Source organism: Diabrotica virgifera, chromosome 1 (genome assembly GCF_917563875.1).
Source record: "Diabrotica virgifera virgifera chromosome 1, PGI_DIABVI_V3a".
NCBI lineage: Eukaryota > Metazoa > Arthropoda > Insecta > Coleoptera > Chrysomelidae > Diabrotica > Diabrotica virgifera.
Window position 1 is genome coordinate 56388397 of NC_065443.1, and position 13598 is coordinate 56401994.

The following is a 13598-nucleotide window of genomic DNA, read 5'->3' on the forward strand; positions in this document are numbered from 1 at the left end:
TTTTGGTAGTTTACGAGATATAACGCAAAACCCCTTTGCACCCCATTTCCAAACTGACGGCCGGGGGACAAAGGTGGCGATCCCAAAAACTTGAACTTAAGCTTCTACTGATCCCCTTTACACATTAAAGAAATAAAATTGACTCCTCTAACAAATGCGAGGTATGGCTAAAAAAATTGTAACATTTTAATGGAGTAATGCTTAAACGTAAGATTTGATGACTTACCTTTCTTCGCTTCCTCCTGAATTGCTTCAAGGACTTTCTGATGCTCCGTTTCAAACGCAGGATTATCGACACCCTCCATATACGTACCATACGCTGACATAATTGAGTGCTTTGGAGCGTCATGTTCATCAACACTGTGTTTCTTACTACTTAACTTCTTTTCAGAAATCTCACTAAGTTTTCTTATATCGCCGTTAGCGCTTTCTGTGGCCGGCGGTATCTCTGAATTAATCTTAACTGTATTCCGTCGGATTTTGCTCTTGACGAATTTAGCTATACGTTTATTATTGAACATGATAACGAAGTAGGTTATGTAAACTGTAAGAGGTATTAGTGTTTCGTACCAGAAGATTTTTCCGTCCCATGTGATAACAATTAAAACTGTTACTGAGATAAGGTAGATAATGCAGTCTCTGGTTAAAGGAAACCAATCTAATTTGAGAGGCTGCAAATAAAATAAAAATTTTTTATTAGAACTTAGTTATTATACTGAAAAAGTAAATTGTTTTTACTCATTTTATAACATTAAAATGTGAAAACCTTGAATTCTCCATGTCTGTCTGTCTATCTGTCCACAAGCACAACTCCTTCGTTATTAGAAAAGATAAAATGGTAAGTGAGATGTCGAATAAAATATTATAATCCATAGATTGTATTAAAGTTAAAATTTGACCTCGAACTTCCGGTTTCATAATAGCAACAGTAAGTACTGTTTTAAAGTCGCCGAAATGGTAATACAAACAATATATTTATTAACCGACACACCTTGTAGTCCAGTCGGGTTAGACGAATAACAGGCCTAACCTTGCATTAGAAGCTGCTCCAAATTTTATTTTTCTAATCTTTAGGGAGGGTTAATAGTAGTGTAAATTTAAAATCTCGACTGAATTGCGCCGTTGCGTTAGTCGCAATCTTGATTTTAAACTAGAACCGTTTTTGTTCAATATCTACGCCATTTTCAACTTTTCGGCAAATAGTATACAAACCAAAATTGGTAAAGATGTGACTTTCTATAATTTCTATTATTACAATTATTTCGTGCGGTCGATATTTTCCGAGTTATGGCGGAAAATATTGACAATTAGAGCATAGTTATTGAATTATTTCGTTTATTATTAGTTTTACGACAAAAATGTTCCTAACTAAAATAGAGAGAATTAAATTCTACACAATTTTGATCTCGTTAATTTTTTGCTAAAATTAATATTTAAGGTAGTACGTATGCGGTAATGGCGTGAGCGTAAGGCCTGATTGATTTTATAGCGATTGTTTTTGTTCAATATCTACACCATTTCCAACTAAAATTGTTCAGAATATAATTTCCTACAATTTCTTTTTAGAAATTTTTTTCATGCGGTTGATATTTTCCGAGTTACATGGGGAAAATAGTAAAATGTGGTGGGGGGAGCATAATTATTGAATTGAATCTTGTTTCCGAGCTGCCCAAACTTTATAATTATGTCCTTTAGGAGAGATCAATAGTAGTGTAAATTTAAAATCTCAACTAAATTCCGCGGTTGCATTAGCCGCCATATTGATTTTAAATGAGAACTGTTGTTGCTTAATATCTCCCCCATTTTCAGCTTTTCGACAAAAATAATGGGAGAAAATTGTTGGAAATTAAATTTCCTACAATTTCTTTTGCACAGTTTTTTATGCGATCAATATTCTCCGAGTTAAGGGGGAAAATAGTGAAAGCGGAGGGGAAGCATAATTTTCGAATTTTCTCATTTATTATTAACTTTACGACATAATTATACATAAACAAAAATAAATAATATTATATTTTATACAATTTTTGAAACTTCCAATTAAACATCAACCAAACTAAGTATTTAAAAGACAAATAATAACGTATATGCATTAAATTCACTTAATTTTATTAACTAGCGGGTTTTATTGGTTCAATTTTTCTGTCGATATTTTAAGTTTCATGTTACATAGCTAATATATTTTAACATTTCAACAATTTTTTTTAAATTTTGGAAACTCTTGGGGGGAATTATCCCACCCCCCCTTGTAGACCCGCCACTGGTTCTCTCAAAAAATTGTAGTAAATCGTAATCTCAACAATTTCAGTTCTTACACTTTTTGTCGAAAAGTTCAAAATGGCAGAAATATTGAACAAAAACAATTGCTATAAAATCAATCTGGTCTTACGCTCGCACTTTTACCGCAAACGTACTACTTTAAATATTGATTTTATCAAAAAAATGAACGACATCAAAATTGTACAAAATTTAATTCTCTTCATTTTTGTCTAGGTACATATTTGTTGTAAAACTAATATTAAACGAGATAATTCAACAATTATGCTCCAACTGTCACTATTTTCCCCTCATAACTCGGAAAATATCGACCGCACGAAAAAAATTATAATAAATGAAATTATAGAAAATCGCATTTTCAACAATTTTAGTTTCTACACTTTTTGTCGAAAAATTGAGAATGGTGGAGATATTAAGCAAAAACAGTTCTCGTTTAAAATCAAGATGGCGGCTAACGCAACGGTGGAATTCAGTCGAGATTTTAAATTTGTACTAATATTGATCCTTCCTAAAGATAAGAAAAATAAAATTTGGGGCAGCTCGTAATGCAAGGTCAAATGCTATCCCGACTGGGCTTTTGTTAGTAAGACGAGAACAAATATATATAGAGGACAATAGAGGTCCGGCCGTTTGTGAAGGCGCTAATTTGCATACTATTTTACTTGTATAGAAGTCAAAATTTGAAGTTTCTTCCTAAGCCACGCCCAAGCATCACGCGTTAGCCTCAATAGTAAAATTTCACTGTCTTAAACCATTTTAGATGCGCTATAATATGCAAATTGGTGCCTACCCAAATGAAGGGACCTCTACTTCCGGTTTTCATATTACATTCGGTGAAAAAGTTGTAACCGAAAGTGCCACAATACAGCCAGAGAAATAGTACATTATGATTATATCAATCGATGCATACTGACAAGTCAAGGTCGGATACTTAGTTCTGGTTTTGATGTCATTTTCGGTTATAAATTTATTACCGGAAGTAACGTAAAAATTACACAAAATTAGAGAAATAGTATATAAATCGACGCAGACTTACAGGAAGTTTATATATAGGCTCTATTCAAATATAGGTTCTACTTCAAGTCACATGGGGTAAAAACATATGACTGAACAAGTATATTTGCTTGTTTTAAGATAAAGTTTGACCTCTGTTTATTTAATCAGAAATGTCTCTATATTGACTATAACTTTAGTATGCAATACATCTATATCATGAAAAAAAAAATAGAGCCTAACTACAAGATTCTTTAAAAAAAGGTTGAAGTTTCTTTAAAGTGTATGACTTAAGCGAAAGTTAACGGTTAAGTTCAATTAACTACAGATTTTAAAGGCCAATAAATGTATATGTAATTATTCATCGTCCTCTATCCTCTATCTTTGATAATAATGTGGTGATATTATGGTTTTCAATGCATGGTTGCTATCCATTATTCTCTCCTTTGCGCATAGTCTGCTGCCTCAGAGAGTGATGGTAACAGGGAGTGCGCTTTATTTGATCTAATCACCGAAGTGAAAATCTTCTTCGATTTATTTTACCTCTATATAATCATTATGTGATGAATTGTAGAGTTTTTGTCTATGAGAAATTAGCGCTGAGTCTAGCGTCGTTGTTATCTTGCATTTTAAAATAAAAACAAAAGTATAAATTGAAACTTTTATATGTACCTACTACAACCATAATCACTACCTACCATCAATTCACATTAGTGTTCTGTGAATTGGATGTATGCAGTCACTCGATGCTAAATGTGCAGTCACTCGAGCGTTATGGGGACCTATTGGGTTGTGAAGAGTAGTAGGTTCTAAAACCAAAAAAAGTTAAGTAAAATTTTCCATTTTAGTGGGGACTTTCCATTTTTAATTTAATTTTCCATTTCCAACAATCGTTTGTAGATTATAGCGCCATCTATCCATAATTCGACAAAATGTCTCGAATAAAAGTTACTTATTTTTACGTAAGGAATCCAAATCTGCAATAAAAAATGGGGGCTCCCATTTAAGATTTTAAAGTAACTTCCCACTCCACCTTCGTAAGGGGTCGTGTTTGGTGCTATTCGATAGATTTTTCAAAAATATTGAATAAGGGTCGATTTCTCATACCTGCGTTCTGCGTTAATCTATGGTTAAGTTGACTGAGGTTCACCGGTGAACTTCGGTTTTGTTTGGAATGCATTTATAATTGTCAGTAAACGTTTTACAGCTTTCGAGAAATGCCAATAGATGGCAAAAGATAAAAAACTATCGCCATTTGGACGACCTTTTTTATGCTGTTTTTGAATAAAATTAAATTTAAGTATTTATAGACAAATAGCCATTTTAATAATTATAAATAAATGTAATAAAAACAAAAATAATGTTATCGTTTATCGTTAGGCCTAATATAATAAAATAGGTTATATTTATAGTATGACAGCGTTTCGCTGAAAATCGCTTTGAAATGTGGACCTACAGAAAAATTATGAGGGTTTCCTGGGTAGATAGAGTTACAAACAATGAAGTACTGAGAAGAATAGGTAAAGAAAAGGAAGTTGAACTTACAATTAAAGAAAAGAAGCTACAGTATCTCGGACATGTGATGCGGGGCGAGAAGTATGGCATCCTACGACTCATAATGCAGGGAAAGATAGATGGCAGAAGAAGCATCGGAAGAAGACGAATTTCATGGTTGAAGAACCTGAGAGAGTGGTTTGGATGCAGCTCGAAACAACTATTTAGAGCTACTGCCTCAAAAATTAAAATAGCTATGATGATTGCCAACCTCCGTAGCGGAGATGGCACCTGAAGAAGAAGCGTTTCGCGTTAATACAACGCATGCGTAATCCATGAAATCATCTAAACTGGGTTCTGAAATTTTTGAACGGCCGAATTCCATCGTTCAAGTTGAACGTACCTAGTTTAAACTGCCATCGGTTAAACGTGAACTAAGAAAGACGATTTTTACTTTAAACTGATGTTCACTAGAAGTTCAGGTTAAACTGGAGTTGAACTCGATATGAGAAATTTTTGGTCCTAAGTGTATCTTTCAGTTTTTCGATCTCATGTTCATTTCGCGAAATATCGCGGGATTCGTATTTAAAATTTTAAATTTACCCCCCACCCCGCTCTCTGGGAAGTTGTGTTTGGTATCATTCGAAACGATTTTGAAAAATATTGTGCACGAATTTTTCAGTTTTTCGCTCTGTCATTAATTTCGCGAAATATTCGCTTTTTCCTTGTGAAACTTTGGGAACCCATCCATTTGCTTACGCCGCTCAAATCGTCAGATATCTGAAATATACACTGTTTTGCATGTACATAACTTACTTTATCGTAATCTGACGATTTCGAGTTTTTCTAATGATAGATTTTTTGTCGGCTCCCCCTTAACGAACTCCCCTGCATTAAGAGCCATTTTTATGGTAGAGGTACATTTTCAGGGTACCAAGGTTTCTGCCCATGTAATAATCTGACGCGCTTGAGTAACTGCAAAAATCCCCGCTTGGGCTCCCCTACCACTAGTTTTTTCACTAGTGCATAATAGGCGCAGGTTACTTACCACACTTGTAAACCACACTCTGAGATACAACAAAGGGCCTAGCCGGGTAAGATGATGAAAAATGCCCCCAACTCGATTCGAATTCCATATAGGTCACCGTTTAGCACATATAGAGAAACTCACTTTCTAAAATTTTAAGCCCCCTAGGTGGTCACGTGACCCACCTAGAGTCTAATTAGGCTTTTTAAGCTTTTATTTTTTATCTCAGCCGCATCGAGAACTAGCGAAAAACTTTAAATAAAAAAGTTGTAAGTTTTAAAAAGTTCTGTCCGAAATTTTTTTTAATTTAAATTTTAGGAAGATTTTAAAATTTTAAATGAGTATAAAAAAATATCTAAGACATTCGTTCTCACGAAAAAAAATGTAACGTGTATTTTTGCATAATGTATCAGCCTGAATTTTTTCAGATTTTTTAAATTGGTAAAACGTACTTTTAAAAATAAAAAACCGCACTTTTTTGCTTTTGATACAACTTTATATAGGGTGTTTAAAAAAAAGGTAACACCGTCACTAGGATAGATAAAAAACTGAAAAGCAATAGAGGTTTGCTTAATAAAAATTTTTTTCTGACTGACCTTTTTGAAACCTACAACATTTTTATTTAAACTTTTTCGCTAGCTCTCGATGCGGCTCAGATCACCTAGTGGGCTAAAAATCCCAGAAAGTGAGTTTCTCTAAATGTGCTAAACGGTGACTTACATATTTATAGAATTCGAATCGAGTTAGGGGCATTTTTCATCATCTTAGCCGGCTAGGCCCTTTATAACCGTTTTTTTCCTATATTGGAGTTGTATTTTTTAATACACATTACAATGAATATTATTTACAATAATTAATCAATTACTTGTATGTATTAAAATTAAGTTACGTAAAAGAAGTACTTACGAATGGGCTACATAATCCTCCAATGGCTGGCACTCCAAGAGCGTTGAATAAGGAAGAACCGACAATGGTACCAATACCCAAATCAGATTCCGTTACAAATGTACCTATTACATTCGTAAAAAATTCGGGAGTAGAGGTAGCTATAGACATAAATGTGGCTGCAGCCACATCCTATGGAAAAAATAAGTTATTAAATTTAAAGAACAGTTTGGGTTAATAATGTATAAACATAAAGACAACAAAAACTTAGGTTATAAGTAAGAGGGGTAAAGTAGATACAAGTAGTACAAGGGTCCAGATAAAAAATTAAGATATTGAACAAGTGGACAAAATAAAATACTTAGGAGTCTGCATTATAGTGCACTTACTGAAGGTGGATTTGAGTTATTACCTACGATTTCGTTGAACCTCTATCGATTTGCATGAAAATTGGTGAGTGGTTAGAGGATACCTCAAAGAAAAAAAGTGATATGGTGTCAACTTGCGCTTTTACCCTGGAGATGAACACTACCCCTTCTCGGTAATAAAAATTATTTTATTAAGAATAACCCCCTAGTTCGATAAACGGACAAATTCTAAGCAAAATTTTTTATATAAACTTATTAAAATAAATAAAAACTTTTTGAGTTATTAAAGATCAAAAATTTTAATTTTTCGTTAGAAAAATGCAGGTTTTTAACAGATTTTTCACAGATAACTCAAAAACTCTAAGCTTTTAGAAGAAAGTTATAATTACCAAAATTAAAGCTAATAAAAAATGAAATAAACTCCTTTCTAGAAAAACCTTTTAATGTTAAATAAAAGTGAGTTATAGGTAATTGAATGTATATTTTTTTCGGCGGGTACCGAAGTCTAAATTTTCAAGCGTAAATAACGGGAAAATAATGCATTTTATGACATAAACTTATTAAACATTTCTCAAATTACTTAGAAATATCTATCAAATGAGCTTCTGAATAAGTCGATAGCATTAAAATTTATGCTCAAGAGAATTGTTCAAAATTTATCTTTTAAAAATTTTTCCAAAAAACCTCTTTCTTTCTAGAAAAACCTTTTAATGTTAAATAAAAGTGAGTTATATAGGTAATTGAATGTATATTTTTTTCGGCGGGTACCGAAGTCTAAATTTTCAAGCGTAAATAACGGGAAAATGATGCATTTTATGACATAAACTTATTAAACATTTCTCAAATTACTTAGAAATATCTATCAAATGAGCTTCTGAATAAGTCGATAGCATTAAAATTTATGCTCAAGAGAATTGTTCAAAATTTATCTTTTAAAAATTTTTCCAAAAATGTTATTGTATTCTTTAAATACCTCCGTTAATTTTTACGATATCAGATTCACCTAACCACCATTTAAAAGTTAATTCCAAGGACTATTAAGCCACGTTAAATTTATTCTTTTAGACCCCTTACTTTTTCTCACTTTACTTGGTTCTCTCAGTAAAATTTGAGCTTTAAACGTTTTTATCTCAGTTAATTTTTACCCTACATAAATAGTAAAGAGAATATTTCTTATGGAAAAAACTAAAATTTGGGTTTATATCATTTTTTACGTATATTGAGTATTTTTGGAGTTTTTATCAAAGGAAAATAAAAATTACGATAATTTTAAAAATTCTTCTTTTTTGTCATATCTTTTTTTCAAGAATATGCATTCTAAACTTGTCAAAATTGTTAAAATGATTACTTATGCTAATATAAAGAAATTCTTGTGAGGATTATAATAAATTATAATTTTTATGGAAATGGCATATGTTTTATTTTTCACTTTTTTCTAAAAAATTCGAAAGGGTTCTCTTATTTTCATCACAACTTGTTTAATTTTGAAGCTATTTACTTCTTCTGGTGCTCATTTGATGGGTACTCTGTAGTGCTTTGAACAGTGTTTAAAAGGTATATTTAATAAAATGCATCGTTTTCCCGTTATTTAAGCTTGAATACTTAGATTTGAGTACTCGACGAAAAAAATATACATTAAATTACCCATAACTCACTTTGAATTAACATTAGCTTTAAACTAATTGAATTACCAAATTACCAAAATTGAAGATAATAAAAAATTTAATACACTACTCACTAAAAGAACTAAATTAGTTCTTTTAGTGAGTAGTGTATTAAATTTTTTATTATCTTCAATTTTGGTAATAATAACTTTTTTGCAAAAGATAATAATAGTTATTGAGATATACGTGAAAAATAGCTTTAAAACATGTATTTTTTTGCGAAAAAATAAATAAAATCTTTGTTCTTTAATAACTCAAAAAGTATTGATTTATGTTAATAACTTTATATAACAAATTTTGCTTAGAATTTGTCCCTCTATCAAATTATGGTATTATTTTTAATAAAGAAGTTTTTACCCCGAGATGGGGTTGCATCCACCCCAGGGTAAAAGCGCAAGTTAGCATCATGTCACCTTTGTTCGCTCGCCACTCGATTGTCACTCGCCATTTTTCATGAAAATTAGTGAAGGTTCAACGAAATCGGAGGTGAAAATCTTCAGTGACTACACTATTACGGAAGATCTAAATCCTAAATCAGAAATTTGATCAAGAATAAATCAATAATCATTATAATAATAATAATAAATATAGTTGCAATTTCATACACATTTTTTACATAATTTAATCATTATTTTCATTTATAAACGAAAGAATTTTTCTTTTTTTTAAGTGGTTAAAAAAATATTATTTAAACAATTTACAAAGAAAGTTTTTGCTAAAAAAAGTATTATTTCGAAGGACAGAATATATGTTTGTATTATTCAATAAAGAGATTTATTTATTTGTATCGAAATGTACTAAAACTTAACATTTATCAATACGTTATTTGTGATTTTCGCTTCGAGTTAGATCGGTTTAAAAAAATGATAAAAATCGCTTCACTAGAACCTAAGATAATGCAAATTATTTTTATTTTTCCATTTTGAAAGTTAGATTTAATTCTTTTCTCAGCTCCATAATTAGTATTTTATTTTAGGAAAAAGTTTTTTTAAGGTATTTGTGATTCTCAAACATTATTAAAGTTTGTGCATAGAAAGAGCTTCAAATGACAAAAATTTTTGCCCAGGAAAAAGTCACCAATTGTTTATAGGTCTGGATCACGCGTATGAAAAATAAGTTGATTTATCGAGCTTTCTCGGGGTTTTTTGCTTAAATCTTATCTAATTGAGATATTTTCAGATATGTATATCTAAATGTCCACCCTTTTTAGCAAGGAATTAAAATTTCCGCTTTTAATAAAAAAAATTATGATAAATTGGCTGCTGGTATGAGCACATTGTGGAATACTACGAAATGATTATTTTCAATCTTTATGCTCAATAATGCTCATAATCTTTAAAAGGTTTTATTAACTACAGTATGTGGGCGACCGGTTTCGGCATTTACATTTTGTATCCCATCATCAGGCCCTCAGAAAACAAAGATATCAGTACAAGAAGTATACAGTGTACAATTTGTCGTTGGAATAGTGACAAAACAGCTTTTGTGTCATTACAGATTTCAAACTCATTAGGTCTTCAATATGTTTTATAGTTGCCTAGGTGTTATAGAATAGAGGGAGATACTATTCTATAACACCTAAGCAACTATAAAACATATTGAAGACCTAATGAGTTTGAAATCTGTAATGACACAAAGGCTGTTTTGTCACTATTCCAACGACAAATTGTACACTGTATACTTCTTGTACTGATATCTTTGTTTTTTGAGGGCCTGATGATGGCATACAAAATGTAAATGCCGAAACCGGTCGCCCACATACTGTAGTTAATAAAACCTTTTAAAGATTATGAGCATTAGACTCCTTATTTCGTAGTATTCCAAAAAAATTTATATTTTATGGAAAACTACAAAACCTTTTGTGTACTTTTTAAATCATTTCTAAAAATCGAAATGGAACGCTTATTTCTAGATGAGGGTTGCAAAATAAACGACACATTAAACGTCAACTTTCACTTCCCTCGTTTGCCCTCGTGTTTCAATATTAAAGAACAATTTTGGGTTCCAGTAGAAACACTTTGTCATACTCGTGCAAATATTAACTTAACAAGAAAGTTAAAAAGTGGAAAAATCTTGATAAATTGCTAAATAAATCGATTCAGCAGGGAGCGAGAGACTTTTATTTGTTGAATTATTTACCAGGAAAGTTTTGTAATTTAAAAATTACACAACAGGAGGTAGATTCGAGTGTTTTTTATTTCTAGGAAATGACCAGTGACGGTTCCTTCATGTGCAATGTCACAATCATTTTCATACAAACATTTATATCTATAATTTATCAATCTATAAATAATATTTTTATCTAAATATACAGTAATTGGAATCAGAAATCATAGATCCGAACAGTTTATTAGTAATAGGTAATATAAACTTATTTTTACTCTATATCGACCTGCGTAAACTTCACGGGTTCGAGCCATTAGATGCAATCTCCCGTGCACTGCTGTGATGTGCTCTTATAGCAATGAATTTTCATAGGCTCAAATACCACTTACCCTACGTCCAACCCCACCGCAATTAATAGTCCATCGGTTATAGTCTAAGAGCTGGAAGCGGATTTTGTGCGTGATAAGTAATATGCAAAAACTATACGGGGATATGTTGAATTAGTTGTGTACATGACTTTCCCCAACGGCCGGAAACCATAGTGGGGGACGAGGGTAGTTACTAGGGGTCAAAGTCGCGGTCTTTATTAATTTTTTTGTGATGCTCCAAAATTTGGGAATAAGTAGGTCATGACGTAACTGAGTAAAATCTCTAGGGGCGGAACTCTGCGTAGCCGACAAAGGGTTGGGGGTTGGGGTGAATATAAAAAATATAAAGGGTTTTTTGCTGTTTGTGATTGAGATAGTGCACCAAAATTTTGGAATAACTAGACCATGACATAACTAAGTAAAATCCCTAGAGCCGGAAACCAGAGTTGGGGATGAGGGCAGTTATAGAGGGTCAAATTCGCGGTTTTTATTAATTTTTTTGTGACGCTCATAATCGAGATGGTGCACCAAAATTTGGGAATAAGTAGGTTATGCCGTAACTAAGTGAAATCTCCAGGGGTGGCACGCTGCGTGGCCAACAAAGGGGTGGGGCAGAGGTGAATATAAAAAATATAAGGGGGTTTTTGCGACGTTCGTGATTGAGGTAGTGCAAGAAAAATTTGGGAATAAGTAGACCATGACATAACTAACCAAAATCCCCATAGGCGGAAACCAGAGTAGGTGACAAGGGTAGTTATAAGGGGTAAAAGTCGCGGTTTTTATTTTTTTTTTGTGACGTTCATGATTGAGATAGTCCACCAAAATTTTGGAGTAAGTAGGTCATGACATAACTAAGTAAAATCTCCAGGGGCGGAACGCTGCTTGGGGTACAAAGGGGAGGTAGGAAGGGGTGAGTATAAAAGTATAAGGGGTTTTTTGCCGTTCGTGATCGAGAAAGTGCACCAAAATTTGGGAATAAATAGATCATGACACTAAGTAAAATATCCAGGGGCCGAACGCTGCGCGGGGGACAAATGTTGTAATGCGTCACAAAAAAATAATACAAACTGCGACTTTGACCCCTTAAAACTACCCTCATCCTTAACTCTGGTTTCCACCCCTGGAGATTTTGCTTAGTTACGTCATGATCTACTTACTCCCAAATTTTGGTTCACAATCTCGATTAGGAACGTCACAAAAAATCCCTTATAATTTTTATCTTCACCCCTGCTATCATACCTTTGTCGGCCACGCAGTGTTCCGCCCCTGGAGATTTTACTTAGGTACGTCATAACCTATTTATTCCCAAATTTTGGTGCATTATATCGATCATGAGCGTCACAAAAAATAATAAAAAACTGTGACTTGACCCTTTATAACTACCCTCGTCCCCCACTCTGGTTTCCGGCTCTAGGGATTTTACTTAGCTATGTCATGGTCTACTTATTCCCAAATTTTGGTGTACTATCTCAATCACGAATGTCGCAAAAAACCCTTTATATTTTTTATATTCACCCCTACCCCCACTCCTTTGTCGACCACGCAGCGTTCCGCCCCCAGAGATTTTACTTAGTTACGTCATGACCTACTTATTCCCAAATTTTGGTGCACTATCTCGATCATGAGCGTCACAAAAAAAATAATAAAAACCGCGAATTTGACCCCTTATAACTACCCTTGTCCACCACTCTGGTTTCCGGCCGTTCGGAAAGTCATTTACACAACTAATGCAACATACCCCCGTATAGTTTTTTCATGTTACTTATCACGCACAAAATGCGCTCCTATCTCTCCGACTATTAGGTAGACGATGTTCACAAATTCGCTGCGATTTTATATCCTATTTCGATTGTAACGTGTACGGAACAAGTACATTTAAATTTTTTGCTAATAAGTTAAGAAAAAAATTAGAATGGAGATTTGTGAATGCTAGTGTCGAATATTAACATTAACTAAGTAACATTCAGAAGAAAAATTAAATATGAAATATAACATGACAACATTCACACCATAGAAACCAAGTTAGAAGGCATTGACGATAGTCAATCCAGGAAGCGACGCAAAAAAGATGACAGAAATAATTGTTATGTCTCCACTATAAATCAAGCTAAGGAAGTTTGTGATACTATACTATTTGAAATCAAAAGAAGGTTTTTGTTTGCAGGACAATTGGAAGTAGCAAAATTATTTTCATTTGAAAATTTTGAAACATACAGCTCTTTTCTTACATTTAAACAAAAATAAATTAATTACTGAATTGAAAATTATTTGTAGATCCAATTTTAAAGAACTTAATAATTTGAATCCTTTAATGCCTGGTTGCACCAGCAGATCTTAAGCTTGATGTGCTTAAACCCTTGCAGGGCCAACTTATTTGTTAGCACTTGTTATGAGGCCAATGACACAAATGTAGAAGCAG

General features: G+C 32.8%; 1 protein-coding gene across 2 annotated transcripts in view; it reads right to left on the reverse strand.

The window, feature by feature from the left end:
• The window catches only part of LOC114327733 (sodium/potassium/calcium exchanger 4), a 167061-nt gene that overhangs the window by 30051 nt on the left and 123412 nt on the right, over positions 1–13598 (reverse strand). For both annotated transcript variants that reach the window (XM_028276437.2, XM_028276436.2), the window contains exons 4-5: positions 6695–6865; positions 227–671 (exon numbers count right to left, since the gene is read on the reverse strand). In XM_028276437.2, the coding sequence (XP_028132238.1) occupies positions 227–671; positions 6695–6865 (616 nt within the window). The remainder of the gene's footprint in view (positions 1–226; positions 672–6694; positions 6866–13598) is intronic.